The 25,537-nt window shown below is 42.2% G+C and overlaps 1 protein-coding gene and 1 long non-coding RNA gene across 2 annotated transcripts in view; one reads left to right on the top strand and one right to left on the bottom strand.

Moving 5' to 3' along the window:
* Positions 1-11,374: 11,374 nt before the first annotated feature.
* Positions 11,375-15,634, bottom strand: LOC116551601. The gene is made up of 3 exons (XR_004269014.1): positions 15,363-15,634; positions 14,493-14,615; positions 11,375-14,235 (listed from the first exon to the last, which is right to left on the bottom strand). It is a non-coding gene; the product is annotated as an uncharacterized LOC116551601 (long non-coding RNA).
* COPS8 (COP9 signalosome subunit 8) overlaps positions 15,172-25,537 on the top strand; it is a 13,435-nt gene continuing 3,069 nt past the window's right edge. The window contains exons 1-6 of the mRNA XM_032277829.1: positions 15,172-15,860; positions 16,908-16,978; positions 18,381-18,429; positions 19,641-19,773; positions 23,863-23,970; positions 25,310-25,372. Of these exons, the coding sequence (XP_032133720.1) occupies positions 15,783-15,860; positions 16,908-16,978; positions 18,381-18,429; positions 19,641-19,773; positions 23,863-23,970; positions 25,310-25,372 (502 nt within the window). The 5' untranslated portion in view covers positions 15,172-15,782. The remainder of the gene's footprint in view (positions 15,861-16,907; positions 16,979-18,380; positions 18,430-19,640; positions 19,774-23,862; positions 23,971-25,309; positions 25,373-25,537) is intronic.

Raw genomic sequence — 25,537 nt, 5'->3', positions numbered from 1 at the left:
CTATGACCTGTAAGCACACCCCCACCATGCTTTGCTGGGGTAGGTGCAATATATGTAAGAGAAATATATATTTGTCCCATCTTTCCAGAGCAAACCAATGTATATCTTACCGGTACTGATTGATGTCTTATGTTCCTCTAAACTGTATAAAACCCAGTCACTTTGGGCCAATGTTCTTAGGACCACCTGGGGCTGTGTCATGGGTCATGATCCTCACATTCAGCTCAGAATAAATCTCTTCAAATATTTTACAGAGTTTGACTGTTTTTCATCAGCACCATTTTGTGTACCCTTCCCCCAGTAATATCAGCAGACATCCTGCTGGGAGAAGGGTACAATGAATCCTACCAACAACCATATGAGTGATATTGGAATGGGATACCTCCCCAGTTGAGCCTTGAGATGAGACCACAGCCCAGACAACACCTTAATCACAGCCTTGTAAATGACCCTGACAGAGAGAACACAGCTAAACTACACAAAGATTCCTGAGCCACAAAAAGCATGAGATAACAGATGTCTGTTATATTAATCTGCTAAGTTTTGGGATTATTTGTTATGTAATCTTAATTGATATAGAAACAGACTTGTGAATTTTAGAAAGCCCCAAGAGAACTAAAGGAATTCCTCAAGGCAATATGGTTCACTCTAGTGTGAGGGCTGAATGTATTTGCCGCCGTATCCCAGCACTTAGTGAAGTGTCTGGCACACAGTAGGTGCTTAATAAGAAAATCACTCCTGGAAAAAGAAGAACAGACATGTGAGAGGATGAGTAGATCTTGGAATGGGGAAGTAGGCAGAGTGAATCCCAGTGTGGAGCTGTCTGAAATTAAAAGGGGTATCAGGAAGAACATGGATTCACAGTGTGTCCTCAGGCATTCTGCTCTGACTGGGTATAAAGCCATTTCCAGCCTGCCTCTGGCAGATCCCCAGGAGTTTGGACATAACTGGAGAGAACACTCACTGGAGCTGTGGAGCCTCCTCAATCTGTACGATGCTGCTAAGAACATGGGCTTTGGATTCAGAGAGCCCGAGTTCCAATCCCTGAGAGTTCTGTGACCTTAGAATAGTTATCTGGCTTCTCTGAACCTTGATTCTTCATTTGGTATCATGAGTACTGCAAATGAATCAAATGAGGTAGCTTAATGGATGGTCATTCGAATCCATCCAAATCCACTTTAAAAAGCATCCTCAACTCTTATCAGACAGGCATCTCCCAAGACATGCAACAGCCTCGAGCTGCTTCCTGTCGGCCCCTCCTATGGCCACGGTCTTCTAGAGGCCAGGGACTCAGTACCCCGGGGGCTCACACACCCCTCTGAGAAGGCCATGAACACTGGGGAAAGTTATGATGAACAAAAAGTATCTTTCCCCAGGAAGCTGTAGTAGAAGCCCCTGCTTTGGACTGCGTTTCTGCAGGGACTGGACTGTGCTCCCTGCAGGACCCCCATCCCAGTGCAAAGACCTAGGGGTTCCCAGAGAAAAGCCTTCCTGACACCTCCCCCTTCTACTCTCCCAGGAACTTCATCCAGTTTTCCCATGGATACTTCGGGCTGATCTCAACGTTTCCCCCCACCTCACGGACAAGGACCAGGTCCACTCAGCTCGGACCACGAGATTCACGATGGAGCCAAGAAGGGGCTGCAGCCCGAGGAAGGCTGCCAAGACTTAGACAAACATACAGCATGTGGAAAGGGACTCCCTGAAAGCACCCTTAAAGGGATTGCCACTTTTAAAAAAATGGGGAAAAGGGAAAATAAAGAGAGGAGGTAAAGTTATGCCCAACCCAAGGCCAGTCTGCATTCCTTCAGCGAGGGGGAAATCAAGGCTCCTGCACGGTGCCACAGCTCCTCCTGGTGGCAAAGACTGAGATTGCACCAAAGGCCTCCAAACATGCCTGGCTTAACCCTCTCAATTCTACTTTGGAGGGAAGAACGTTGGAAATTATTTCCGAAGGCTGCATTCCCTCTGGAAAAGTTAAGTATAATGCTTGATTTCCACTATTAAAGGTAAAAAAGACATGTCTTAAAACCCTGTGTGAATAAGGTTATGGGAAATCCCAACCTAGCATCCCTGTAATTAACAAAAATCACATTTGCCATGTCCTGAACCAAGAATAATCTAATGCAATGCTTAAGACGGCCTTACCTTGCAGCCTGGACGTTAACTATAGTTTTACAGGTGCAGGCATAGACTCGGAGAGGGGCTACAGGCTTGCCCAAGGTCACACTGTCAGGGCCAGGATTCTCAAGCTTGGGCTCTCAAATGCACCGCTATAAACTGCACAGGAGAAACATGACCATCTCTGCTTGGTTCCCTCAAAATACATGATTGATTTTTTTGATTCCCAACACTGTTATGTTTATTTTCTCACTGGATATTGGCTTTCCATTAAGCACTCCAAAGCCTCGTTTCTAGGAAAATATGTCATCCCTTTGAGAAAGTTCATTGATCACATACTGTTTTCAAGGTGACTGGGCTAGGCACTGCGGGAAGAGTCCACTGGTGGGAGGCTCGCCATTAGCCTAAGGTGACTTTGGTGCCTCTGACATAAGGCAATGCTGAGACTTGAAGTCAATGTGTGTCACCAGTATAACGCCTGGATTAGGCTTGGGGAGGGGGTCAATGTGACACAGACAGGCTTGGGTGCAAAGTGTACTGGGACTTGGAGACCCGAGTAAACAGAAGGCAGGAGAGGAGAAGAACAGGCAATGCTCAGGATTAGGGCCCCTGATCAAGCAAACAGGACATGGCAACCGCGAGAAATCTGGGGCAAATAGTTTGGCAGCAGCCTTCATTTTAGCACAGAAATGCTGACAGATTTCTCCTTGCACATCCACTCTGATCTTTTGGTAGGTGCAGGCTGAAGTTCTTTGCTGGGAGGACTCTGAACAGGACTCTGAACTCCCAGGCTCCATGGGAAAGTCAGCTGTGATTGATTAGTGATGTCTGCCATGGTCAGCATCTGGGGCAGTAGCAGGATTCAAGCCTTGAATTTGCAGTTTCTGCTTCCAAGAGAGCTACCTGCACACAAGAAAATCATGCCAAAAGTCTGGGTATGGAGGAAATGACCTAACCCAACAGGAGAAAATCTGAAAGAATGAGATAAAAGTACTAGATCCTGAACCCAGTGGGAATGGATAGGGTTCTAGGTGATTCTGCAGGTGTGTGGAAGATGTAAGTAATCAGCATAAACAAGTAGGAAGTATTGCAGGACAGAAAACAGATGTCTCAGGCAGACATATCAGACGATACTGGGGAGGGCCACTATAAAGAGAGAAGGGAACTCCTTGGAGGTCAACATGGCTGTCCTGTCCGCAGTTCTCCTGGTGCAGTTCCGGAACTGAGGTCTGGGAAAGCAAGTTATGCGGGGAGAGCAGCATCTGAACGTGCTTTTTTCCCCTTCATCAGAATTGCCATGGGAGCTGAAAGCATCAGCCCGTCTGATATAGTTTGGATCTGTGTCCGACCAACTCTCATGTCTGATTGTAACCCCCAGTGTTGGAAGTGGGGCCTGGTTGGAGGTAGTTGGATCGCAGGGGCAGGTTTCTCATGAATGGTTTGGTACCATTGCCTTGGTGGTATTCTCGCGACACTGAGTTCTCCTGACACCTGGCTGTTTAAAAGTGTGTGGCAGCTCCCCACTCTCTTGCTCCTGCTCCCACCATGAGAAACACCTGTTTCCCCTTCACCTTCCATCATGATTGCAAGTTTCCTGAGGCTACCCCAGATGCCAAGCAAGATACCAGCATCATGCTTCCTGTACAGCCTGTGAAACCATGAGCCAATTAAACCTCTTTTTAAAATAAATCATCCAGTCTCAGGTATTTCTTTATAGCAGTGTGAGAATAGACTTACACAACATCCTACTGCTTGAGTCATAGAAGGCAAAAGGAAATAAGCAAGGGTGGATGGAAAACAAGGAAGGTAAAAGCAAGGTGAGATCCTGTTCTCAGGGAATAAATTAAAGAAAAGTGAGCACACTAGTATTCATTCGGCAAGCATTTATGGAAGACCTGCTATGTGCTCATAATAAAACAAGCTTCATGGAGCTCACAGAATTAAAATAAAACTAGAAATCAAAAGCATAATAACCTGTTCTATATTTCCACTCACGCCATTAGCCATGACACACGTCCTTACTCAGGAAACAGCTAATGAGTGTGAGAGCGGCCTTCAATGATGTCATGTGCCTGGAAGCCACCCTGCTCTAGAAACACCATTGCTTTGCTCTCGGGTCTCTGTGTGCCTGCGCTCTTCCTCCATGCTTTATTTATAACTCCTTTGCCTCTACCACTGCCATCATTTTTTGCAGCTTTTCTTTATTCCTCCAAACTTTCCCTAATATGTACCTGCCCTTAGCTCCAGGGCCCTTCTGAAGTTTTGCAAAAATGTTCTCTTTTATTATTCACTTGCGAACACAAGCATTAGTAAAAAGGAGGAGAAAAAAAGAAAGCAAAGTGTCCTATTTTTAAAGTTTGAATTATTAAAGTTGCCTAAGATTAGAAGAACAAAATCTTCATTGATTTTTTAATATGGGAAAGAAATACTTTTCACCCATAATCTAGCTCTTCAAGCTTACCATAATGTTCACTTCCACGTTCCCTTTCAACATTTCCCCATAAATTGAGTCTGCATTATTATACATAATGACGAAGAGATATATACAATATTATTTTCAAGTTTTTTCAAAGTTATTGCAGAAAGACTACTTTTACATAGACTTGATATTTATGAATTTAATAGCTCCAAAACATTCCCTTCAGTTGACTGACGACAGCATGTTCAACCATATTCACCTATCAGACATTTAGGTCTTTTCAAGGGGTTTAGCTACTGTACTTTATGCTGCGGTCCCAGTTTTAGCTATAGCTTATTTCCTCTTTTTAATAACTTAGTCAGGATAACTTCCCAGAGACAGAACTGTTTCATTGCCCTTGTGTATTGCTACCTGGCTTTCCAAAATGGTAGCATCTGCTGCCACCAGGGATGACATTGTCAAAAGATCCATTGGAAAATTCACTGGTCATGGGCATGAATGTACAATGGCAATGGTCCAATGGCAGCACCCCCCAAACTCCAGTTGCTCCAGAGGACAACTCATCAGAATTAGTAATCTCCTCTACTCTGCTGAGAGTTCAATACCTCAGGAATAATAAAAATAATGCATCCTATTCTTACCCTATCTGTTCTTCTCACCCCAGTGGCCCCTGCATAAAGAGGCAGCACGTGCTCTGGGGCAGGATTGGTTTCCACCCTAAGCAGAAAGCCCAGGACTCCTGGAACAAGGAGGGCTGGCTCAGGGCCAGCCTATTCCTACAGCTACTTCCCAGCAATTCTGACACAGGCTCTTGTTGGCAGAGCCACTGTCATCGCTTGGGGCCCATCCTCTACCCTCAGGTCCTGCTGCCTCCAGCCAGGTGAACCACTGGAAATCTTTCTCACTGATACCCATGAACTCTCCACCTCTTGCCTGCCTGCCTGCCCAGACTCTAAACCTGACACACTTCACAGCTGCAAGTGATCTGCGTTTAGTTTTCTTCTTGCAGGTTTGGCAGGGGATAATATCACATTCTTCTCTCTTTAGGTGACCTTCCTGCATGGGGCATTCAGGGGTGGGTAACACATGCTCTCCAGCACAGAGGCCACTCTACCATCACTGGGGCCCCAACCCCCTGCCACCAGACTAGGTGTGCTGAATGTCTTCCATTTGTCCCTCCCATCCACTCTCCATGCTCCCCTCCCCATTGTGCCTCAGAAGACCAGCTGCATGAGCAACTGCTGTAGACTTCCTGCCCTCTGCTTCCGGTTGGGCTCAGCCAATGGGGAGCCCTGGCAGGAGATCAGAGGGAGAGAGGGGAGGCAGGTCCTCTGAGTATTGACTCCTCACTCCCTCCCTGTCTGGCTGGCGCCTCAATGAAAGATCAGAGTCCCGCCCAAGCAGTCTTTGCTAGCCTCCACTAAATATTCCCTCCATTTGTCTTAAAACAATTCACCCACTGAAAGCTTACAATTCACTGGTTTTCAGTACATTCACAGAGTTGTACAAACACCACCACAATAGAAGTTTAAAATATTTTCATCGCTTTGGGAGGCCAAGGTGAGTGGACTGCCTGAGCTCAGAGTTTGAGACCAGCCTGGGCAACATGGCGAAACCCTGTCTCTACTAAAAATACAAAAATTAGCTAGGCGTGGTGGTGTGCGCCTATAATCCCAGCTACTCGGGAGGCTGAGTCAGGTGAAACACTTGAACTCGGGAGGCATATATTGCAGTGAGCAGAGATTGCAGCACTGCACTCCAACCTGGGTGACAGAGTGAGGCTCTTGTCTCAAAAAAAAAAAATTTGTCTCCCCAAAAAGAAACCCCAGATCCATTGGCAGTAGTTTCCTATTTCCCCAAACATCCCCACCCATGGCAACCATCAATCTGCTTCTCTCTATGGACTTGCTATTCTAGACACTTCATGTAAATAAAATCATACAATATGTGCTTTGGGCATCTGTCTTCTTTCGCTTCGTATGTGTTTTCAAGATTTAACTATAGTGTAGCATGTATCATCACTGTATTCCTCGTTATGGGTGAATAATATTTTGCTGTATGGCTATACCACAGTTTATTTACTCATTTGTCAGTTGATGAACATTTGGGTTTTTTCTTCTTTTTGGCCACTATGAATAAAGCTTGCTATGAACGTTCACGTACAAGTGTTTGTGGGAATATACGTTTTCCTTTCTCTCGGAATGAAAGTGGAATATACATATATAATATACCCACGAGTGGACTGCTACATCATATGGCAACTCTACTGAGGCTTTTGAGGAGCTGCCAGACTGTCTTCCAAAGCAGCAGCATGGTATAGTCCTTGCACAGTGCATAAGGGCTCTAGCTTGTTCAAATCCTCACCAACACTTGTTAGCTGTCTTTATTATAACCAGCCGAGTAGGTGTGAAGTGCTATCACACTGTGGTTTTGATTTGCATTTGCCTGGTGACTAATGGCGCAGAACATCTTTTCATGTGTGTCTTGGACATCAGTCTGCTTTGAAGAGACGTCTGAGCAAACCCTTACTCCATCTTAAGAGCAGGTTATTTGCCTTTTTAGTTTTCAGGTTTAAGAGTTATCAATATATTTTAAATTCAAGTCTTTTATCTGTCATGTCACTTGTAAAAATATTCTCACATTCTTGATCCTTTTCACTTTTTGATGGTATCATTTGAAGAACAAAAGTTTTTAATTTTGATAATGTCCCATGTATCTAGTTTTTTCTTTTGTTCTTTGTGCTTTCAGTGTCATATCTAGGAAATCAGTGCCTAATGCCTGGACATGAAGATGTACCCTATGTTTCCTAAGACTACTATAGTCTTAGCTCTTACACTTATGTCTTTGATCTATTTTGAGTTAATTTTTGCAGGTGGTGTGAGACAGAGATCCAACTTCATTTTTTTTTTTTTTTTTTTTGCATGTGGATATACAGTCATCCACCATCATTTGTTGAAAAGACCATTCTTTCCCCATTGAATGGTCTTGATACCCTGGTTGAAAATCAACTGTCACTGCAAGGGCTCATTTCTGGACCCTCAATTCTATTCCATTGATCTTTATGTCTATTCTTATTATCCATTTGCCAAAATGTCTACCCAATGTTTATTATTGCCACTTAATAGTAGGTTTTGATATCAGAAAGTATGAGTTCTCATAGTTCTTTGTTTTCAAGATTGTTTGGGGGTATTCTGTGTTCCTTAAGTTTTTATAAGAATTTTAGGATCAGTTTATCAATTTTAGTATTGCAGGCATAATATAAAGTCTTCCAATGCATGAACAAGAGATGTCTTCCACTTATGTAGGTCTTTAATTTCCTTTAACAATGTAGTTTTCTGAGTTTAAGTTTTACATTTCCTTTATCATATTATTTCTGAATATTTTATTCTTTTTCATACTATTACAGGTGAAATGGTTTGGCTGTGTCCCCACCCAAATCTCATGTTGAGTTATAGTTCCCATAATCCCCACATGTCATGGGAGGGACCCAGTGGGAAGTAACCAAATCATGGAAGCAGTTACCTCCATGCTGTTCTTGTGATAGAGAGTTCTGAAGGTAGCTGATGGTTTTTTGTTTTTTGGGTTTTTTGTTTGTTTTTTTGAGACAGAGTCTTGCTCTGTCGCCCAAGCTGGGTGCAGTGGCACGATCTCAGCTCACTGCAACCTCTGCCTCCCAGGTTCAAGTGATTCTCGTGCCTCAGCCTCCCGAGTAGCTCGGACTACCACCACAACCAGCTAATTTTTTTGTATTTTTTTTTAGTAGAAATAGGGTTTTGCCATGTTGGCCAGGCTGTTCTCAAACTCCTGACCCCAGGTGATCCACCAGCCTATGCCTCCTGAAATGCTGGGATTACAGGCGTGAGCCACTGTGCCTGGCCATCCGATGGTTTATAAGGCAGTTTTCTCTGCTCTTGCTAGCCATCTCTTTCCTGCTACCGTGCGAAGGTCTGTGCCTCCTTGTCACCATCTGCCATGATTTTAAGTTTCCTGAGCTCCCCCAACCCCCAAGCTGTGCAGAACTCAGTCAATTAAACCTCTTTCCTTTATAAATTACCTAGTCTTGGCAGTTCTTTATATTAATAATAGCGCGAGAACAGGTTAATATAACAGGTGAAACTGTTTCTTTATTTGGTTTATTCATAGCTAATGTACAGAAATAAAATTGATATTTACATGTTGATTTTATATCCTGCAACCTAACTGGACCCAATACTATGTCAATCGAGGAAAACGACCAAGGCAAGTCTCAATCATTTTAGGAGGTTTACTTGCCAAAGGTAAAGATGTGCCTGGGAAACAGGTCTATGCCTTTCTCAAGAGATGATTTTGAGAGCTTCAATATTTAAAGAAGAAAAGGGTGAGATATTGAGAAATGTACAATTTTCATGTGAGAGGGAGGTAGAGGAAAAGAGTCATTCACGTCTTTGGCTTTGTGAATATGCATTTTTACTGAAGATAATGTAGATGATAGGGCAGAGGAAACAATCAGATATGCATTTGTCTCAGGTGGGCAGAGGGATAGCTTTGAGTTCGGTCCTACGTCCCCGCAACTGTAAAGATAAGTATCAATTTACATCACCATGACAAATTTTAACAGAAATGTTTTAGGATAAAGATCTTGGGACCCACAGGGGAGGTGTGTAGCTTTTCATCTTTGTAGCCATCTGGTTTAGGAACCAAAGTGGGAGGCAGACTTGCATGACCCAGTTCCCAGCTTGAGTTTTTTTTCCCTTTGGCTTAGTAAGTTTGGGATCCCAAGATTTATTTTCCTTTCACAGTTAGTTCTACTTGTTTTTTGGTGGATGTCTTATATATAAGATCATGCCGTCTTTAATAGATAAGATTTACTACTTCCTTTCCAATTTGAATACTTTTCATTTATTTTTCTTGCTTAATTGCCTTGGCTAGAACCTGTAGTACACTGTTGAATAAAAATGGCAAAAGTAGACATTCTTGTCTTTCCCTGATCATAGAGAAAAGCCGCCAGTCTTTGACCATTAAATGTAATGTTAACTGTTGGTTTTACACAGATGTCTGCTATCAGTTTGAAGACGTTCTGTTCTCTCCCTAGTTAATTAAGTGCTTTTATTATAAAAGGATGTTGGATTTTGTTTTATATATGTATTCTGCATCTATTGAGATGAATGTGTGTTTTGATCATTTATTCTGCTGATATGGCTTATTACATTGATTGATTTTTGGATGCTAGAGCCATACTACTCTGACACATGGCAGGTGTGGTAGCCTCTGGTCTTCTCAGCTTTTCTATTGGACACAGAATATATGTTTACCTACCCCAGCAAGTAAGCTGGAGTGAGGGCAGTTAGGACCCCTGTAGTCCTGGCCTGTTATGCCTAGCAATAGTCTCCATCCATGAGTGGGAACTTGGTGGAAAAAGGGAGCCTCCTGCTTCTTGGCCACACTTAACTGGAATTTAGCCTTAAACCTGGAGTTGGAGTGGATGAGAAATGCTTGCATCCTTCCCTTTCTTGTGAGACACTTTATCCTTTGTTTGAGAGAGGAAGGGAGAGCGAGCCCCATCTTGCTGACCACATCCACCCACAGTGGAACTTCTATCAAGTTGAGCTAGGTATGTATGGGGAGGGAAGGAGCAGGTTATGGCTGAAATGCCACATACTCTCTCTGTTCTTACCAAGTTGTGATAGATTTTCTTGAATAAATTTTTTTCATTTGTTGTATATCTTTAAGACAATTTCCAGAAACTTTTAAGTTGTCTTAAAAATCATTTTTACCAACTACAGTTGTTTCAGTGGGGAGTGTATCCACAGAAGTGGGATTCCCTTCATGTACTTTTTAGAATCTCGGGGTGGTAATGATGACACACTATTGTGAGCCCTGGGGTGCTATCCTTTGTAGTTTTCCAATATCTTGCCCATACCTTTCTAAATAGCCATTTTATTAAAATTTTCCTCAAATTGCCCAATCTGAGTGATATGGTTTGGCTCTGTGTCCCCACCCAGGTCTCATCTTGAATTGTAATCCCCACATGTCAAGGGAGGAAGGTGACTGGATCATGGGGACGGTTTCCCCCATGCTGTTCTCATGATAGTGAGTGAGTTCTCATGAGATCTGGTCCTATAAGTGTTTGAGAATTCCTCCTTCACTCTTCTCTCACCTGCCTCCATGTAAGATGTGCCTACTTCCCCTTCTGCCATGATTGTAAGTGTCCTGAGGCCTCCTCAGCCACACAGAACTGAGTTAATCAAACATCTTTCCCTGATAAACTACCTAGTCTTGGGTATTTCTTTATAGCAATGTGAAAACAGATGAATACACTGAGCATTCCACATATTTCTTGCTGCAATCCAGACTGACACATGGGAGTGTTCTAAGCACGGAGGCGACCAGGGCTAATCATCTGTTCTCCTCTCCCACCATTTGTCCCATACTGGCTGACTAATCCACATCCCAGAGCTTCAAGAGCAGGTTCACTGGCCAAAGAGCCCCATGAAGGGAGATGGGCCACTTGATGAACACTTGCTGTGGTTTCTTCATGACATGAATCAGACTGATCACGTGGCCCTAGACCCGGTTATGGAAACTTTGATCCTGAAGCAAATGGGCAACCAGTATGAATCTGGTGGGACGGCACCTGAACCCCTTGTGACATCACTTTTTCAGGGGCCTTATTCATAATAAATGACTCTATAGTTCCCAGGAGAAAATGGAGCAGACCGCTTTGAAAGGGTAGAAAATAGGACCAAAAAACATGAAATTTCAGAGTTTTGAGTTAGCCATTGTGCTAGCCCAGTTTTGCGTTACTATAGAGAAATACTTGAGACTAGGAAATTTATGGAGAAAACTTTTTTTTAACAGATTTTACAGATTTATTTTTAAAAAACGAAAACAAAGGTTAAAAAACTCCTTCACGTCCAACCCTGCCTGGGGGTGTGGGTAGGGAATAGAAGAAGCTCAGAAAGGTGCCTACCCGCTTCCTACAAAGGACACGGCAGGTCAGAGGCAGACCCTCGCCCTTCCTGCCCTGTCTCCTCCGCAGGTAGCTCAAATTGCTGCTAGGAAGTTTTATAGGAAAAGAAGTGTGGGTGTGCAAGGCAGAGAGCTGCCTTTTTCACATCAACAGAAACTCCAGCTGTTCTCTCCCCTTAGAGGTTTTCCAGGCCCTACCACTGGGACAACCAGGGTGGATGGGCAGGCAGGCAAGGAGGCTCAGCCCTCTGGGCTATGTGGCCCAGCCTACTACAGCTTTCTTAATGCTCTTTGTGAATCAGGAGGGCAGTCAGACTTGCTTCTTCCCAATCTTGGCTCATGATTCTGCTGGCTGTACAGGAAGCATAATGCTGGCATCTGCTTCTGGTGAAGCCTCAGTAAGTTTCAATTATGGTGGAAGGTGAAGTGGGCGCAGACATGGTACATGGCAAGACAGGGAATAAGACAGAGAGAGGAGATACCCTGCTCTTTGAAACAGCCAGATCTCACATGAACTGCCAGAGTTGAAAACTCACTCATCACAAAGTGGATGGCACTAAGCCATTCATGACAGATGCATCCCCATGATCCAATCACCTCCCACAAGGCCCCCCTTCCAACACTGGGGATCACATTTCAACAGGAGATTTGGAGGGGACAAACGTCCAAACTGTACCAGCCGTCCCAGTATAATTTCTAGCCTCCTCAATCACTGTGCTTCCCCAGAGAAGAGTTATGGAAAAGGTGCATAAGGGGAAGACCGGGGGTGGCAACGGGTCTGAGAGCCCATCCCCCAGCCTCCGAAGAGCATGCTTCCCTTCAGCCCGCTGACCCCATCCTCACTGCAAGAGCACTGAGAAACACAGTCCTTCCCACTGCAGCACCAGCATCTCCAGGAGCAGAGGGTCCTTTTGGCTGCCTCTCTTTGACTGTCTTGCTTCTTCCCAGCCTTGATCTCTCTTCTGAGTCACACCTCCAGAGATGACAGCATTTTACACCACAATGCCCTTTCCTGTACCCCCTCTCTTCTCCCATTTACTGTCGAAAGTCTGGGGGAAAAGGTGGTTCCAGCACAGTACAGTGACAACCTAAAACTGAATAACAACCATCACAGCTCCGAAGACGCTTCAGTGCTTCACTGCCACTTGGAGTTCCTGGTGTTCAAGCCAGGGTCTCACCTCAGACCCCAACTGCTCCCAGAGACTCCTCTCTGCCTCCCAAGGACTCTCTTCCTACTCTCTCTGGCAACCAGCCTCCAAATCCCAAATTCCTAAACTGGTCTTCTAAGGAGCAGCTTGGTCCTTAAGTGACACCCCAACTCTACCTCTAACCTGTAATATGTATTCAAAGCCTCACTGCAATTTTCTAATCAGCAAAGAGCCACCTTTGTAGGTTTCCACCTCTTAGAGGCCCAAAGCACCTGCCAAAGCTTTCACATTATAGTTTTCCTTTTAAATGATCAAATTGTCAAGCAGGGCTTCTACTGAATATTTCTCTGCCCCTAAAGGGTTAGAGGCTATTACAAGCGTCAAAATCCTGCTCATCATGGTTCTGTCAAATGATCTTAGAATCACACTGCCTTCAGTCCTTCCCTTCCTTGCAGCTGTGGATGAAACTTTGTTGCTTTATTTCTCCAAAATATCTCTAGTTCTGCTAACCATGTATGTCAGCGGCTGTTCCCAGCCCACTGACTCAAATGTTGATCTCCTTATCTGCCCTTCTATTTAGTGTTGGCAATTCCCTGAAGAACATCGTAGTGTTTTCGTCTTCACAGAGATGTTGTGGATTATGTAAAAATAATTAAGGATGGCTGTTTCTGTCTTGAAATGTTTAATAATTTTATCTGTAAACTTGTGGTTTGTAACTGAGGTCCATTAACACAATGAAACATGAGCCAGGGAAACAGGCCTCTGTGTGTGGCCACCGATGTTCCATAAAGCATTCACGATGCACCATGCACATTGAATTCCCTGTGGACCCCTGATGTTGGGAGGCCACCAAGACTCAAAGTGAGCACAAGGTTCTCATGCTATATCTACAGCTGCGTGAGCTGGATGCTGACATCCCTGAAGGGCCGCACTTTTCCCCTTAGAGCCTAAACTTGCTTTGAAGGCAGAAAGGCGGCAATGGTGTCTTAAGAAACATAAAGGAACCATGCTGTATTAGTCAGGTTTCTCTAGAGGAGTTTATAAGTATTAACTTACTTGATCGCAAGTCCCATAATAGGCAGTTTTCAAGCTGAGGAGAAAGGAGAGCCAGTCCAAGTCCCAAAACTAAAGAACCTGGAGTCCGATGTTCAAGGGCAGGAAGCATCCAGCCAGGGAGAAAGATGTAGGCTGGGAGGTTAGGCCCGTCTCTCTTTTCACATTTTTCCTGCCTACTTTATATTCTAGCACTGGTAGCTGATTAGATGGTGCCCACCAGATTAAGGGTAGGTCTGCCTCCCCGCCCACTGCTCAAATGCTAATCTCCTTTGGCAACACCCTGACAGACACATCCAGGATCAATACTTTGCATCTTTCAATCCAATCAAGCTGCCACTCAGTATTAGCCATCACACATATCATGTATGTTCTTATTCATGCACTTCTTTATGTTAGACAACGGAGTATGCCGAAAGGCCAGTCCATAGTTCTTTTGCCTTCAGTCCTTCCTCACTCATCAGTGAGTCCCAGGCCGAGAGTGGAAGAACTTGTGCATATGAAACAAGTTCCCTTTGTGCAGCATTTGTTTTTACCAGCACGGTTCTGGCAAAAACAAAATACATATGCATGTATAAGCTATGAAGTACAAATTGCGTAACTTCTGTGATTCCACAAATGAGTTCAGTGCACTTAGAATTTAAAACTGGCATTTCACAACATAAAGATGGACAGTAAAATTCATGCTAACAATTTAAATCTAAATTTTTCTTTACTGAGAAATATATTAAATAACACATAAAAACACTACGAAAAGTTAAGAGAGAACTGAGAACAAAGAGAAAGCGTCATATTTTTATTACCTTAATGGCACCTTCCCTCTGTTTTCTGAACAAGGAGCTTTGCACTTTGAGTTTGCCTGGGCCCCACAGATTATGCAGCCAGCCTTGCAGCAGGGAACACATCAGAGCCTCTTTCCGGGGGGTCTAGTGAGGGATGTTAAAAACAAATATGTTAACAAATAATATACAATATAACGTTCGCTAACCATCAGTGGTGTGCTAAACTAAAGAGGCCAGGATGGCTACAGCGAGCCAGAAGGGAGATGGGAATTAGATGCAAATTCTGAGCGATGGGAAGGGCCCTGGATGTCAGGGGGTTGTGCAGAAGGGTAACCAGATCTGCTCCAAGTTTCACGAAAGCTAAAAGAAAAAAATCCCTCTGGCCGGGCGCGGTGGCTCACGCCTGTAATCCCAGCACTTTGGGAGGCCGAGGCGGGTGGATCACGAGGTCAAGAGATCGAGACCATCCTGGTCAACATGGTGAAACCCCGTCTCTACTAAAAATACAAAACATTAGCTGGGCATGGTGGCGCGTGCCTGTAATCCCAGCTACTCAGGAGGCTGAGGCAGGAGAATTGCCTGAACCCGGGAGGCGGAGGTTGCGGTGAGCCGAGATCGCGCCATTGCACTCCAGCCTGGGCAACAAGAGCGAAACTCCATCTCAAAAAAAAAAAAAAAAAAAAAAAAAAAAAAAATCCCTCTGGCTGAGGTTCCGAGAATGGCCTGGAAGGAGGTCCCAGCTGGAGAAGCGTGGCTCCGGGGGGCGCGCAGGGCGAGCCCGGGCGGGCTCTGCCTAACAAGCAGGTTTGGGGAGACTGAAACCTTAGATTCCAAGTTTTTAAGCTTGTCTTCTCAAAGCGGGGAACCCAGGAACGTTTCGTGAGCACCTACTGTGTGCAGGGCACGGTGCAGAGCCCTAGGGTCCCTGACTTGACCAGGACAGCCGAACAGCGGCAGGATCCGTCGTGTTCTCCAGCAATTTTAATATTTAAAAATGAGTTACTGTTGCTGTTATTTGTTTTCCACGTACTGGATGTCTTCATGACGAATCCTCAGTGGGGCAACAAACTCCTCACCGCCCGCGACCGCCCCGCCGTCTGAGCCCAGCTTCCGGCGCAGCCAGCCAGGTCCTCCAGGACACCGAGAGAGCCGGCCAGAGCGGCGACGTCTGACGGCGCCGCGGAACTGACGGTCTGTGTACGCAGGGGAGCTCGGTGGCAGAGGCGGCTTTAGACGTCATCGCGGGCGCGACGCCCGAGGGACAGTGTGGGGTCTGGCTGTCCGGAAGGTGCGGCGAGACAGGCCGGGAAGATGCCAGTGGCGGTGATGGCGGAAAGTGCCTTCAGTTTCAAAAAGTTGCTGGATCAGTGCGAGAACCAGGAGCTCGAGGTAGTCCTTTGCGTTGCGCTGGGAGAAACTGCGGAGTTTTCTTAGGCCCCGGGGGAGGCACCAGTTTCCAGGGTAGCCGGGTCTGAGGCTCCCGGGGCTGGCGCGGGAGGTGGCCGGGTGGAGCCCTCTCAGTCGCGGCGTGCTCCCACCTGGCCGGGTCTACCCAGAATCGCCGGGACCTTTTTGTTATTTTCTTCAGCTTGTGAGCCCGAAAACCCTGTATGTCTTTGCTCCAACACCTACCGATAAGCTCTTACTAATTAGACATCTTTCCTTCCCAGTGTCGGGTTGGGAGAGAGTAGTAATGTGGATTTTATTAAAGATCTTGGTATACACACACACACCCCAACGCGCGCACACACCAAGAAAGATGTGACCATTGTAACCTTTTAACTCACAAAGCCTTTCTTAGTCTCGTAATGTTGTTGCCAAGTAAGCTTGCCATTTTGTTTTTAGTAAGACAGATGAAAGTTATGCAGCTGTTAACGTTTTTCTTAGACTCTTAAAAAGCGTTTATATCATTAGTTTTAACATTAATTAACTAAGGGCGACAACATCCATAAGCAGCAACTCACTAATAGATATTTTCTAATTGAGTTAAAATTGAAAGAATTGTCTTTGCAACGCAGCTTTGGTGATTTTCTGTCCCTTAGTCATTCAGGACGCTTGATGTAATAGGCAGAATCAGAAAACTTTAGGAATCTGTTGAATTTGTTTTTTGTAATAGTAATATCGTTTAAATGGGAACTGGAGAACTGGGGAAGGGGATCCACATACGTATTACTGAATGTATAAAGAAACTGAGACCCAAAGGGAGATAAAATTGATGACGAATATAAACTTAATACTCAGGATTTTCGTGTTTGATACTTCTCTAAGCTGTTTCTAAATCTGTAATAGGACTGTAAGGTTCCTTATAATCTCAGATTTAAACGGCTTTTTAAAATAGCATTAATAAAATATTATTTTTTAAATGTAAGTTAACGGGTAAATGAGGTTTTTAAATTTCTTTTTATTTTTAATTTTTTTTTATTTTTGAACTTCTAGGCTCCTGGAGGAATTGCTACACCCCCAGTGTATGGTCAGCTTCTAGCTTTATATTTGCTCCATAATGACATGTAAGTACGTTCACCCTAAAGCCAAGAGCGACAGCTTTCTCAAAGATGTATGGAAATATTTCTGCACTGAAGTAGTACCACTAAAACATAGGCAGAATGAGCTACCTCTTTTATTATAATAACTGTTACATCTATTTCCTATTGAATCATAGCTTAATGAATTATTATTAGGTCTTCATTGTCTTACATACACTTTCTAGAAAACATTTCAATTTATTATGAGAAACTGTCAGTAAATTCCTTTCATTTAACCTTTTTGTCTTTTTAAAAACACTTTTATGACCTCTGTTTACTTAACTGCATGTATAATCAATAGAACAAAAGAAGTGGAAAAAGATTGCGACCAAGAAGAATTCATTACAAACATGTATGAGATTTCCTGAAAGTTGTTTTGTTTTGTTTTGTTTTTAAATTATTCTTAATTCATGTTCACATGGAAAAGTCAAAAAGCGTAGCTATGCTAGGCTGGGCCTGGTGCCACATGCCTGTAATCCCAGCACTCTCAGAGGTGGAGGAAAGTGAATGGCCTGAGTCCAGGAGTTTGAGACCAGGCTGGGGACTTTATAATGAAACCCTGTCTTTCCTAAAAATACAAAAAACTAGCTGGGTGTGGTTGCACATGCCTCTAATCCCAGCTACCTGGTAGGCTGAGGTGGGGAGAATCACCTGAGCCCAGAATGTCGAGGCTGCAGTGAGTCGAGATTGTGCCACTGCATTCCAGCCTGGGCAACCAAAGTGAAACCCTATCTCAAAAAGAAAGCATAACCGTACAGAAAAGTCTCCTGTAGATCTGTGACTCACAGATGATTCCTGATAAAGTTTTATTTTAAATTCCTCCCCAAACCTTTCTTTTATATCTTTTTAAAAACTAAATTGAAATTATTACACATAAATGATTTCTTTTTTATAAAACTATAATTATATGGTTGTCGTAGTTCAAGCCTCCAAACCCTTAAAAACTCCTTCCTCAGAAGCTCTGTACCCACTGGTAGGAGGGGCCATAATAGGGAGAGAAGTGTTGTGTGCCATGCTTCTTGTCAGGGAATGTTAGAGCCTTGATAGTACATAAATTTGTTTACTTTTATATCTGAATAAATTATTTGGGCAGTTTCATAAGTCTTTGTGTTTTTAGTGTGCTGTTGCCTTAATTTAGTATGTGGATTATTATTTTTAAAAAATCCACTAGAAATGGCAAAACATTATTTTGGTAAAAATATTTCATGTCCTTTTTTTCCGGAAAACCACTATTGTTTCCCCAAAACAAATTCATATAAAACTAAATTTTACTTTGTGTTATGTAAAGTATACTTCTGTACGTTCGCCTTGAGACCTGGTAGTTTTTAAACATTTACTGAGATGATTATCTTTTTAATTTATTCTTCTTTGTGGTGGTGTAAATTAGGAATAATGCAAGATACCTTTGGAAAAGAATACCACCTGCTATAAAATCTGTAAGTATCGTTTAAACATATCTTACTGCTTTAATGTAATGACATTCCCTTAAATGGCAACCTTTTATAAGTTTCTGTTTTCTATCTGACATCCTAGAAATAGTCATCAAGCTAGTATTAAAGTTTCAAAATAAATCTTCAGGGTCCTCTACTCAGAAATTTGGATTTTGCTGGGATGGTGTAGAAATCTGTGCTTAGTTCCTACTGATTAGATTTCTTGAGACACTTCTAAGTGCAGCTTCCCTACTTAAACAGCCGAGCCCTTTGGATGAAGGAAGGAGGTGGCGGAGGCAGCTGAGGTGGTTTTCAGCTGGTTTTTGTTGTTTCCGATAATGGTACTTCTTTTGAAACTGCCATTGTTTACAAAAATATTCTAAGAATGATTAATCACAGCAGTAAGATTATTTTGCTAATTAGGATTTTAGATTTCTTATTTTGGATGGGAGATTAGAAGAAATAACCTTGGAAAAGGTTCTTTGAAAATAGAATGAAGTAAAATTTCAACTTCAAATGATTTCATGTGTCTAACATGAGTGTAAAGTGAGATTTTTTGACATTCTCAGAATATTACCAAGAATTCCTCCGAACGTTTGTTCATTGTCAATATTCATCAAGAGATCAGATTAATGTTTTTACTTTTGTTTTCCCATATATTCTGTTAAGTAAGATTGGAATATTGCTCAGCTTCTTTGGCTAAATGAAGAACAACTATAAATTATGCACTTACGTTTCAATGATATTAGTGGAAACGCTTATAGAAGCTATAATGTATGACATCTTAGATTGACAGTCTCTGTTAACCATTTTGCTATTACTTTTAACGTAAATAAATAAATATATATATATATATATAAAAAACATATCTATGAAATACAAATACAACATCTTTAAAAACAATATCAAGCTAATTAGTCCCCAGGCTTAATTCTGAAATGTTTTTGGACTACTTTCTAATGCCTTAATTTGCTATTGTAATAAAAAATTTATATCAAGCCTATAAATAAATTTTACATTACTACTCATAGTGTTTAAAAATTCTTTTGATAGTGACTAGACTGAAAAGGTAATTGCATCTTTTAAAATAAATGTTGAATTGGTTTTAATGATGTAGCTAACAAGTTTTTATATCATTTCCAGGATTTTGTTTTAAGATACAGTCATTGGTACATTTACAGAGTGAATACCCTCTAAGGCAATAATATTTATTGCAGGCAAATTCTGAACTTGGGGGAATTTGGTCAGTAGGACAAAGAATCTGGCAGAGAGATTTCCCTGGGATCTATACAACCATCAACGCTCACCAGTGGTCTGAGACGGTCCAGCCAATTATGGAAGCACTTAGAGGTAGTGTTTCTTTGTGGTTAAAAATGAAATTAGATGAGACTTAGTCCCTAAGTGCTGCAGTGTTAAAGTAGTAAATTAGTGGTGTGTGTTTAAGTAGATACTTTTGATAGGTGAAAAGAGCAGTTTTAAGAATTTTTAGATTTGTCCTAATTTTCCTTTTTGTTTTTTAAGATTACATTGGCTGCTGTGCCTCCCTTGTTTCTTAATTCTAGGTAGAAATTGCTCTTGTCAGTTTTAAAAGTTTTTTGGCTATTAAAATGAAATTTTGTAGTATTCTAATAAATTTAAGGTACGGGTTTGTAGATATGTGAAAATAGAGACTGCTGTTTGACTTTTGTCAGCCTCAGCCTTTGACAGGTGTTGTCTTAAGCCTCTGGATTTTATAACTAATCAGTTTAATACATAGATGCTCAAATGCATTTGTAATTACTTTGAAAGATTAAAAGCCCATTGTGACAGAGCACTGATCCCGCAGTAAAATCTTATTTCTGCCTCTCTACATTCTCCCACCCCCTAACATTTGCTTCCAGTCCTCCTGGTTCACTCTTTATAAGATTATATAATGATCTTGTTTTATGTTGTGACATACTCTTATTTCTTATTGTTACCTTACTTCCATAGTTAATATCCACCTGTACTGTATGTCTTCCTGCTCTGGAGAGTCAGTGAGCAGGAATTTTTGAATAACTATTCATCACTCTGGTAAAGGATATCCACTTTACAGGGCAGCAGGACAGCAAAGATTGTTTCTGAGATTCACATAATTCCCGTGGAATGGTAAAATTCTTAGCAGCATAAAACAGAACAATGTAAATGACAAAACAGGAGGCAGCTACTTGAAATGTGAATTAAATGAACAGAATTCTAAGGCAGGCAGATAGATGGGAAGGGAGGAGTGTGGCAGAAGAGTACACAGGTGTAGCAGGGGCAGTTTTAGAAAGTAGCACTGGAAACCTCTTCATATAAACCCCAAGGAATTGATGTTATAGTGGACTTTCATAGTATCCCTGTGATTCAGCCTTGTGATTGTGGTGATGCAGTCACAGGGCATGTGCCTTTTCCCAGTGTCACACACCCAGTTTGCCGGCAGGACTGGGTTTGGGGCTCCTTACTCATTCAGCAAGTATTCTGTTGTATACTGTCAGGTCTGTAGTTTTATTCCCTCCCAGAGCCTCCTCTCACTGAATTCCATGAGTTTGAGAATTTCTGGAAAGTAGTTCAGTAGACCTAGAAAGGCTGTATAGCATACCATGTGGGAGTTTGAACTCTGGATCTATGCTTTCAAAGTTTAAATTGCAGGTCTGTCACTTTTGGGGTGACTCCTCAGTGCCTCATTTTCCTTATTTGTGAAATGGGATTGGAAATAATACTTTCTTCAGTTTATAAATGAAGTTATAAATAGTACTCTCTTCAGGTTGTAATATATAACATCTACCTTGTTCTAAAGCACTACAATATTCATGAACATATCCTGAAACTTTAACAAATCCCCGGATTTATGAATGGTACTGTGGTTTCCTTTGTAAAATGCGGACAGGTCGGGATAGTCCCATAACAAATTGGGCTTACTGATGAATTTAATATTTTGCTTCTTAACGTATTAGCAACTTGTTTTCTAGTTAAGAACAATCACTTTCTTAGATATTTTCCATTCTGTTCTAAATTAGACACAGTCCTATTAAAAAACTGAAAATGACTTAATTGAAGAGAAGCTAGTGAAAACTGTTTTTGCAGGAAACCAACAAGGACTGAGGAAGTACCCAGGAACTAGATAGACAGTAGCCATTCTCCCTTGAGGCCTGAAAGGGCAGTGTTACTGTGGCTGTGAAAAAGGGGCTGCCCCACAGGATAGAAACAGAAGATCAGCTGGAGCAAGGCAGGGAAGAGGCATAGGCAATAAATTCCCTGACCTTCCTCCCAGCCTCTGACCTGATAGAGCACCCATTCGCCAAAGCAGGAGAGCTCAGGTGCCACAGGCATTGGTGGCCAACCTCCCTGGCATACAGCATGGCTGGAAAAGACAGAAGTGGATTTGAAGGGATGGGAGTGACTAGCTCCTCTTCCCTTCTGTCTCTAACACTGGCAGTGATGGATGAGCGGCACTTGAATATTTGTTAAACAACTGAATTTGCGTTCTGTCAGCATCTCCGTTTTCACCAAAAATGTGTTCCCTGAACAGCTTGTCACAGATACTGGATGCTAGCTCACTTTATTCCACCTTCCAGGCTGTCATTCTAGGGAGGGACTGAGGTTACAGATTTCACTACTTGAGGATCACATAGTGACTAGTCAGAATGTAGATGTTATTTGTGCCAAGTGGGTATTGCAGCTTCTGAGACTAAGAAAACGTAGCCTTTATTTTTGCTTTGTCAGCGCACTCCTGCCTCCCATTTTATGGTTTTCTTTCATTTTCCAGTTGTATCTTTTTACTTTTTCTTTTTACTCTCCCTTTCATCTCCTCCATTCCTGCTGTATTCCTGTTTTATTCCCCGCTCTGAAAATATGACCAGAATATTTGAACTGAAGTAAATGTTTTTAAAATCTGGTTGGCTTACCAAATGAATATAGTTTGATGGTATATACTTTTATTTCCCTAAAAAACTATATATTTTTTTCCATTGTTGGCTCAGTTCTTTTCCATTGAATGTCTGCAGCCTTAATAGGAAAAATTTCTTAATGTTGTAAAGTCTCTTAGGTTAGAGGCTGGTTAAAGGAAGGAAGGAATCTAATGGAAAGCCAAGGAAGGAAGAGCAGATGGGGCTCAGTGAAAGCCGGAGTGGATGTCGGGCTCAGTGTGAAGGGAAGGAATGGGTATCAGCAGTTTTGAAGGAATGTGAGAAAACAAAGCCTAGGTCATGGAGCCGTGCCCCATTTTGGTCCTCATGATACCATCAACAAGCATGTATTTGGCATATATTTCACTGGGTGCTGGGTGTTTCCGGGACTATAAAGATAAGAGATTGCCCTTCCTGTCGAAGTTTGGGATATACTTGAAAAGAAGGGGGTAGACGGAACAGGGTCTGCCGTAGGTGGTAAAGTTGCTTGTTAAAGTCAATACTGCTGAGTTTGGAGAAGGACAGAGATCATAATGAATTATAAACAGACTTAGGCATGGCAGAGAGCAGACAGGAGGGCATTTCAGGCCACAGAACGGCGTGGACCAAAGCTCCAGAGGGAGAAGCTGTAAGACTTGTCTGGGAGCCAGTGGACTAGTTTGGCACAAAGGGTGTCTGAGGGAATTGGTGTAGTTTGACAATGTTCCAGGAATGGAGAGAAGATTTTAAATACGTTACGGTGTTTCTTTTACATATATACACTGGCCTATTAAATATGGAAAGTAAAATCCAGACTATTTCCTAAGCATGTTGACCACCAGGTGGAGGAGCTCTTGTGTTATCAAAGAGCACAGTGCAGGAAGATAGGCCCGCTGCTTTCACAGGGCTCAACTCTGCCTTACTCCCGTGTTTATTTAACGTGAGTATGTAAGCCTAGGGACAATCCCAAGTGCCATTTTCAGGGAAGGTTTTGTTGCAGATGTTGTTTGACTGTCCCTTCTTAGACTCAGTCTTTCAGGGTGAGTCTGAAATTTAGGATTTTGAACCATAACTCAGTCAAAAGTTTGATGCAGACTGGAAGAATGCTCCAGTTACAAGATTTGTTCTGTAGCTCCCAGGGGTGGTCCCGTTTTTCAAAAGGATAGCTGATTATACAAATCAGTTTCCTCCTCCTTTGATTCCAGCATTTGTAAATGAAATAAGTAAAATGTGTATCCCCATTGCATAAATATTGCATTTTATTAGGGTTAGAGCCTTGGGTTTATTAACCTTTTTCTGTCTCTGTGATTTTCATTATTATCTGAGATTTTTCATTTGAGAGGAAGTGTAAGAAATGTATTTTTTTTAATTCAGCAATATTTGAACCCCCTTTACATACTGGCCATATGTATTTATATCTATAAGCACAGAAATCTTTGGGTTCATCAGGTCTTGCTTACGAAAACTGGACAAGGACAGTGGTGTGACTTAACGGTGTGTTTTGAAAATGCCTGCTCCCTTGGTTCACTGTGCCAACCTTCCACTCCCATAATAGATGCAACAAGGAGACGAGCCTTTGCCCTGGTCTCTCAAGCGTATACTTCAATAATTGCTGATGATTTTGCAGCCTTTGTGGGACTCCCTGTAGAAGAGGCTGTGAAAGGTATTTTTGGCTTACTTTACTTACAAGGAAAATGGAAAATAGAAGTGTGAATTGTAGGTTCACAGTTTCCTCTGAAACACTTGGAACAGAGTATGCTTTTGGAATCCAGGCTGTGTTTGTTTTTTGAAAGGTGATATGAAACAGGTGTTGCGAAACACCCCAGCAAGCACCCTGCCATCAAGCATATTAATAGTTCCATAGCAAGCAAATGTGTGAATATCCACACAGTTAGTTACAAAAATACATCCTAATTGGCCTCTTTGCTCACATTTGGAACTCCTTATTTCACCCTTGTTTGGTAAAGGCAGCGTCATCCCCACATCCCTTTTCAGCCCATTTTTCCTGCCGTTTCTGACCCATACTCTAGGCGCTTGCTTGCTTCCCACTCACACCTCCTGGTCTCTCCAAATGTATCTTTGCATTTTTATTTCTCAGGTGATCCCCAGACTGATCCTTCCTCTTGCTCATTGCCATAGAATAGTGTATATACACCTTGTTGCTTTGTTTTACCTTGATTGGCGTTTTTGATTCTCCAGTTGAAGTATGAGCTCCATCAAGCTCCATATCTTCAATTTGCAGGGCCAGCACAGTTCTAGACATATGAAGATAGGTTAATGAAAGTTCTTATATTCAGTTACTAAATACTTTTATTTACTCCTACAAACATTTATTTATTTTGGCTCTCAAAATTGATCCATTATTTATTTTCTAGATAGAACATACTTCAGAACCCATGCTGTCAGCTGGCTACCTAGATGTGAATCCTGGTACCACCCATTCCCTGATGCTAGTAGCTATGTGACTTAGGACAAATCCCTTGAATTCCCTAAACTTCATTTTACATACCTGTCAAATGATGGCTCTATATCCCCCTTAATAGAATTGTGGTGATTATATAAAATAATCCCTGTAAAAGCACATAGTCTCGTACCTACAGGTAAACCTTCTGTATATGGAAACTGTTTTTGTCATTGCCATCTTTGTTATTACGGATATAATGGTCCCAAAAGGTGTCATATTAGATTTCCTTATGTTTGTTTTTAAACAGTATTGATTAGGTTAATACTATAATGTATTCTTGGCAGAAAACTAACCATCTTTTAGTGATTATAGCAATTATAGCAGCCTAATAGAGTAAAAATGAGGTTTTGATACTTGTTTCAGAAATACTTCAATAAGAAGTTTCCATGCTCTATTAATATACCTTTCTAGTAAAAATGCATGTGAAAGGTTATACTATACACGTCATGTCTTCTATACAACTCATGTCATGAGCAAGTTGTGGTTTGTTGGGTATTTTTATTATTTCCACATCTTTATGTGAAATACACTTTTTTAGGTATATTAGAACAAGGATGGCAAGCTGATTCCACCACAAGAATGGTTCTGCCCAGAAAGCCAGGTAGGTGGAGCTTTCACCCATTTATGCAACGTTGAACTCTTCTAAGACTGCTTCAGGTTTTCAGGCTTTGATTTTTGATAATTGCATATAAAATTCTGCTATACTAACACAATGGAAAGAACTCATTTTAAATAAAGTGTAGTAGACAGGGTAGAAAGGAGCCTA

This window comes from Sapajus apella, unplaced genomic scaffold, assembly GCF_009761245.1.
Source record: "Sapajus apella isolate SASKATOON/1434 unplaced genomic scaffold, GSC_monkey_1.0 scaffold10, whole genome shotgun sequence".
Lineage (NCBI taxonomy): Eukaryota > Metazoa > Chordata > Mammalia > Primates > Cebidae > Sapajus > Sapajus apella.
Note: the sequence above shows the minus strand (reverse complement) of the source record. Positions and strands in the feature narration are given on the sequence as shown.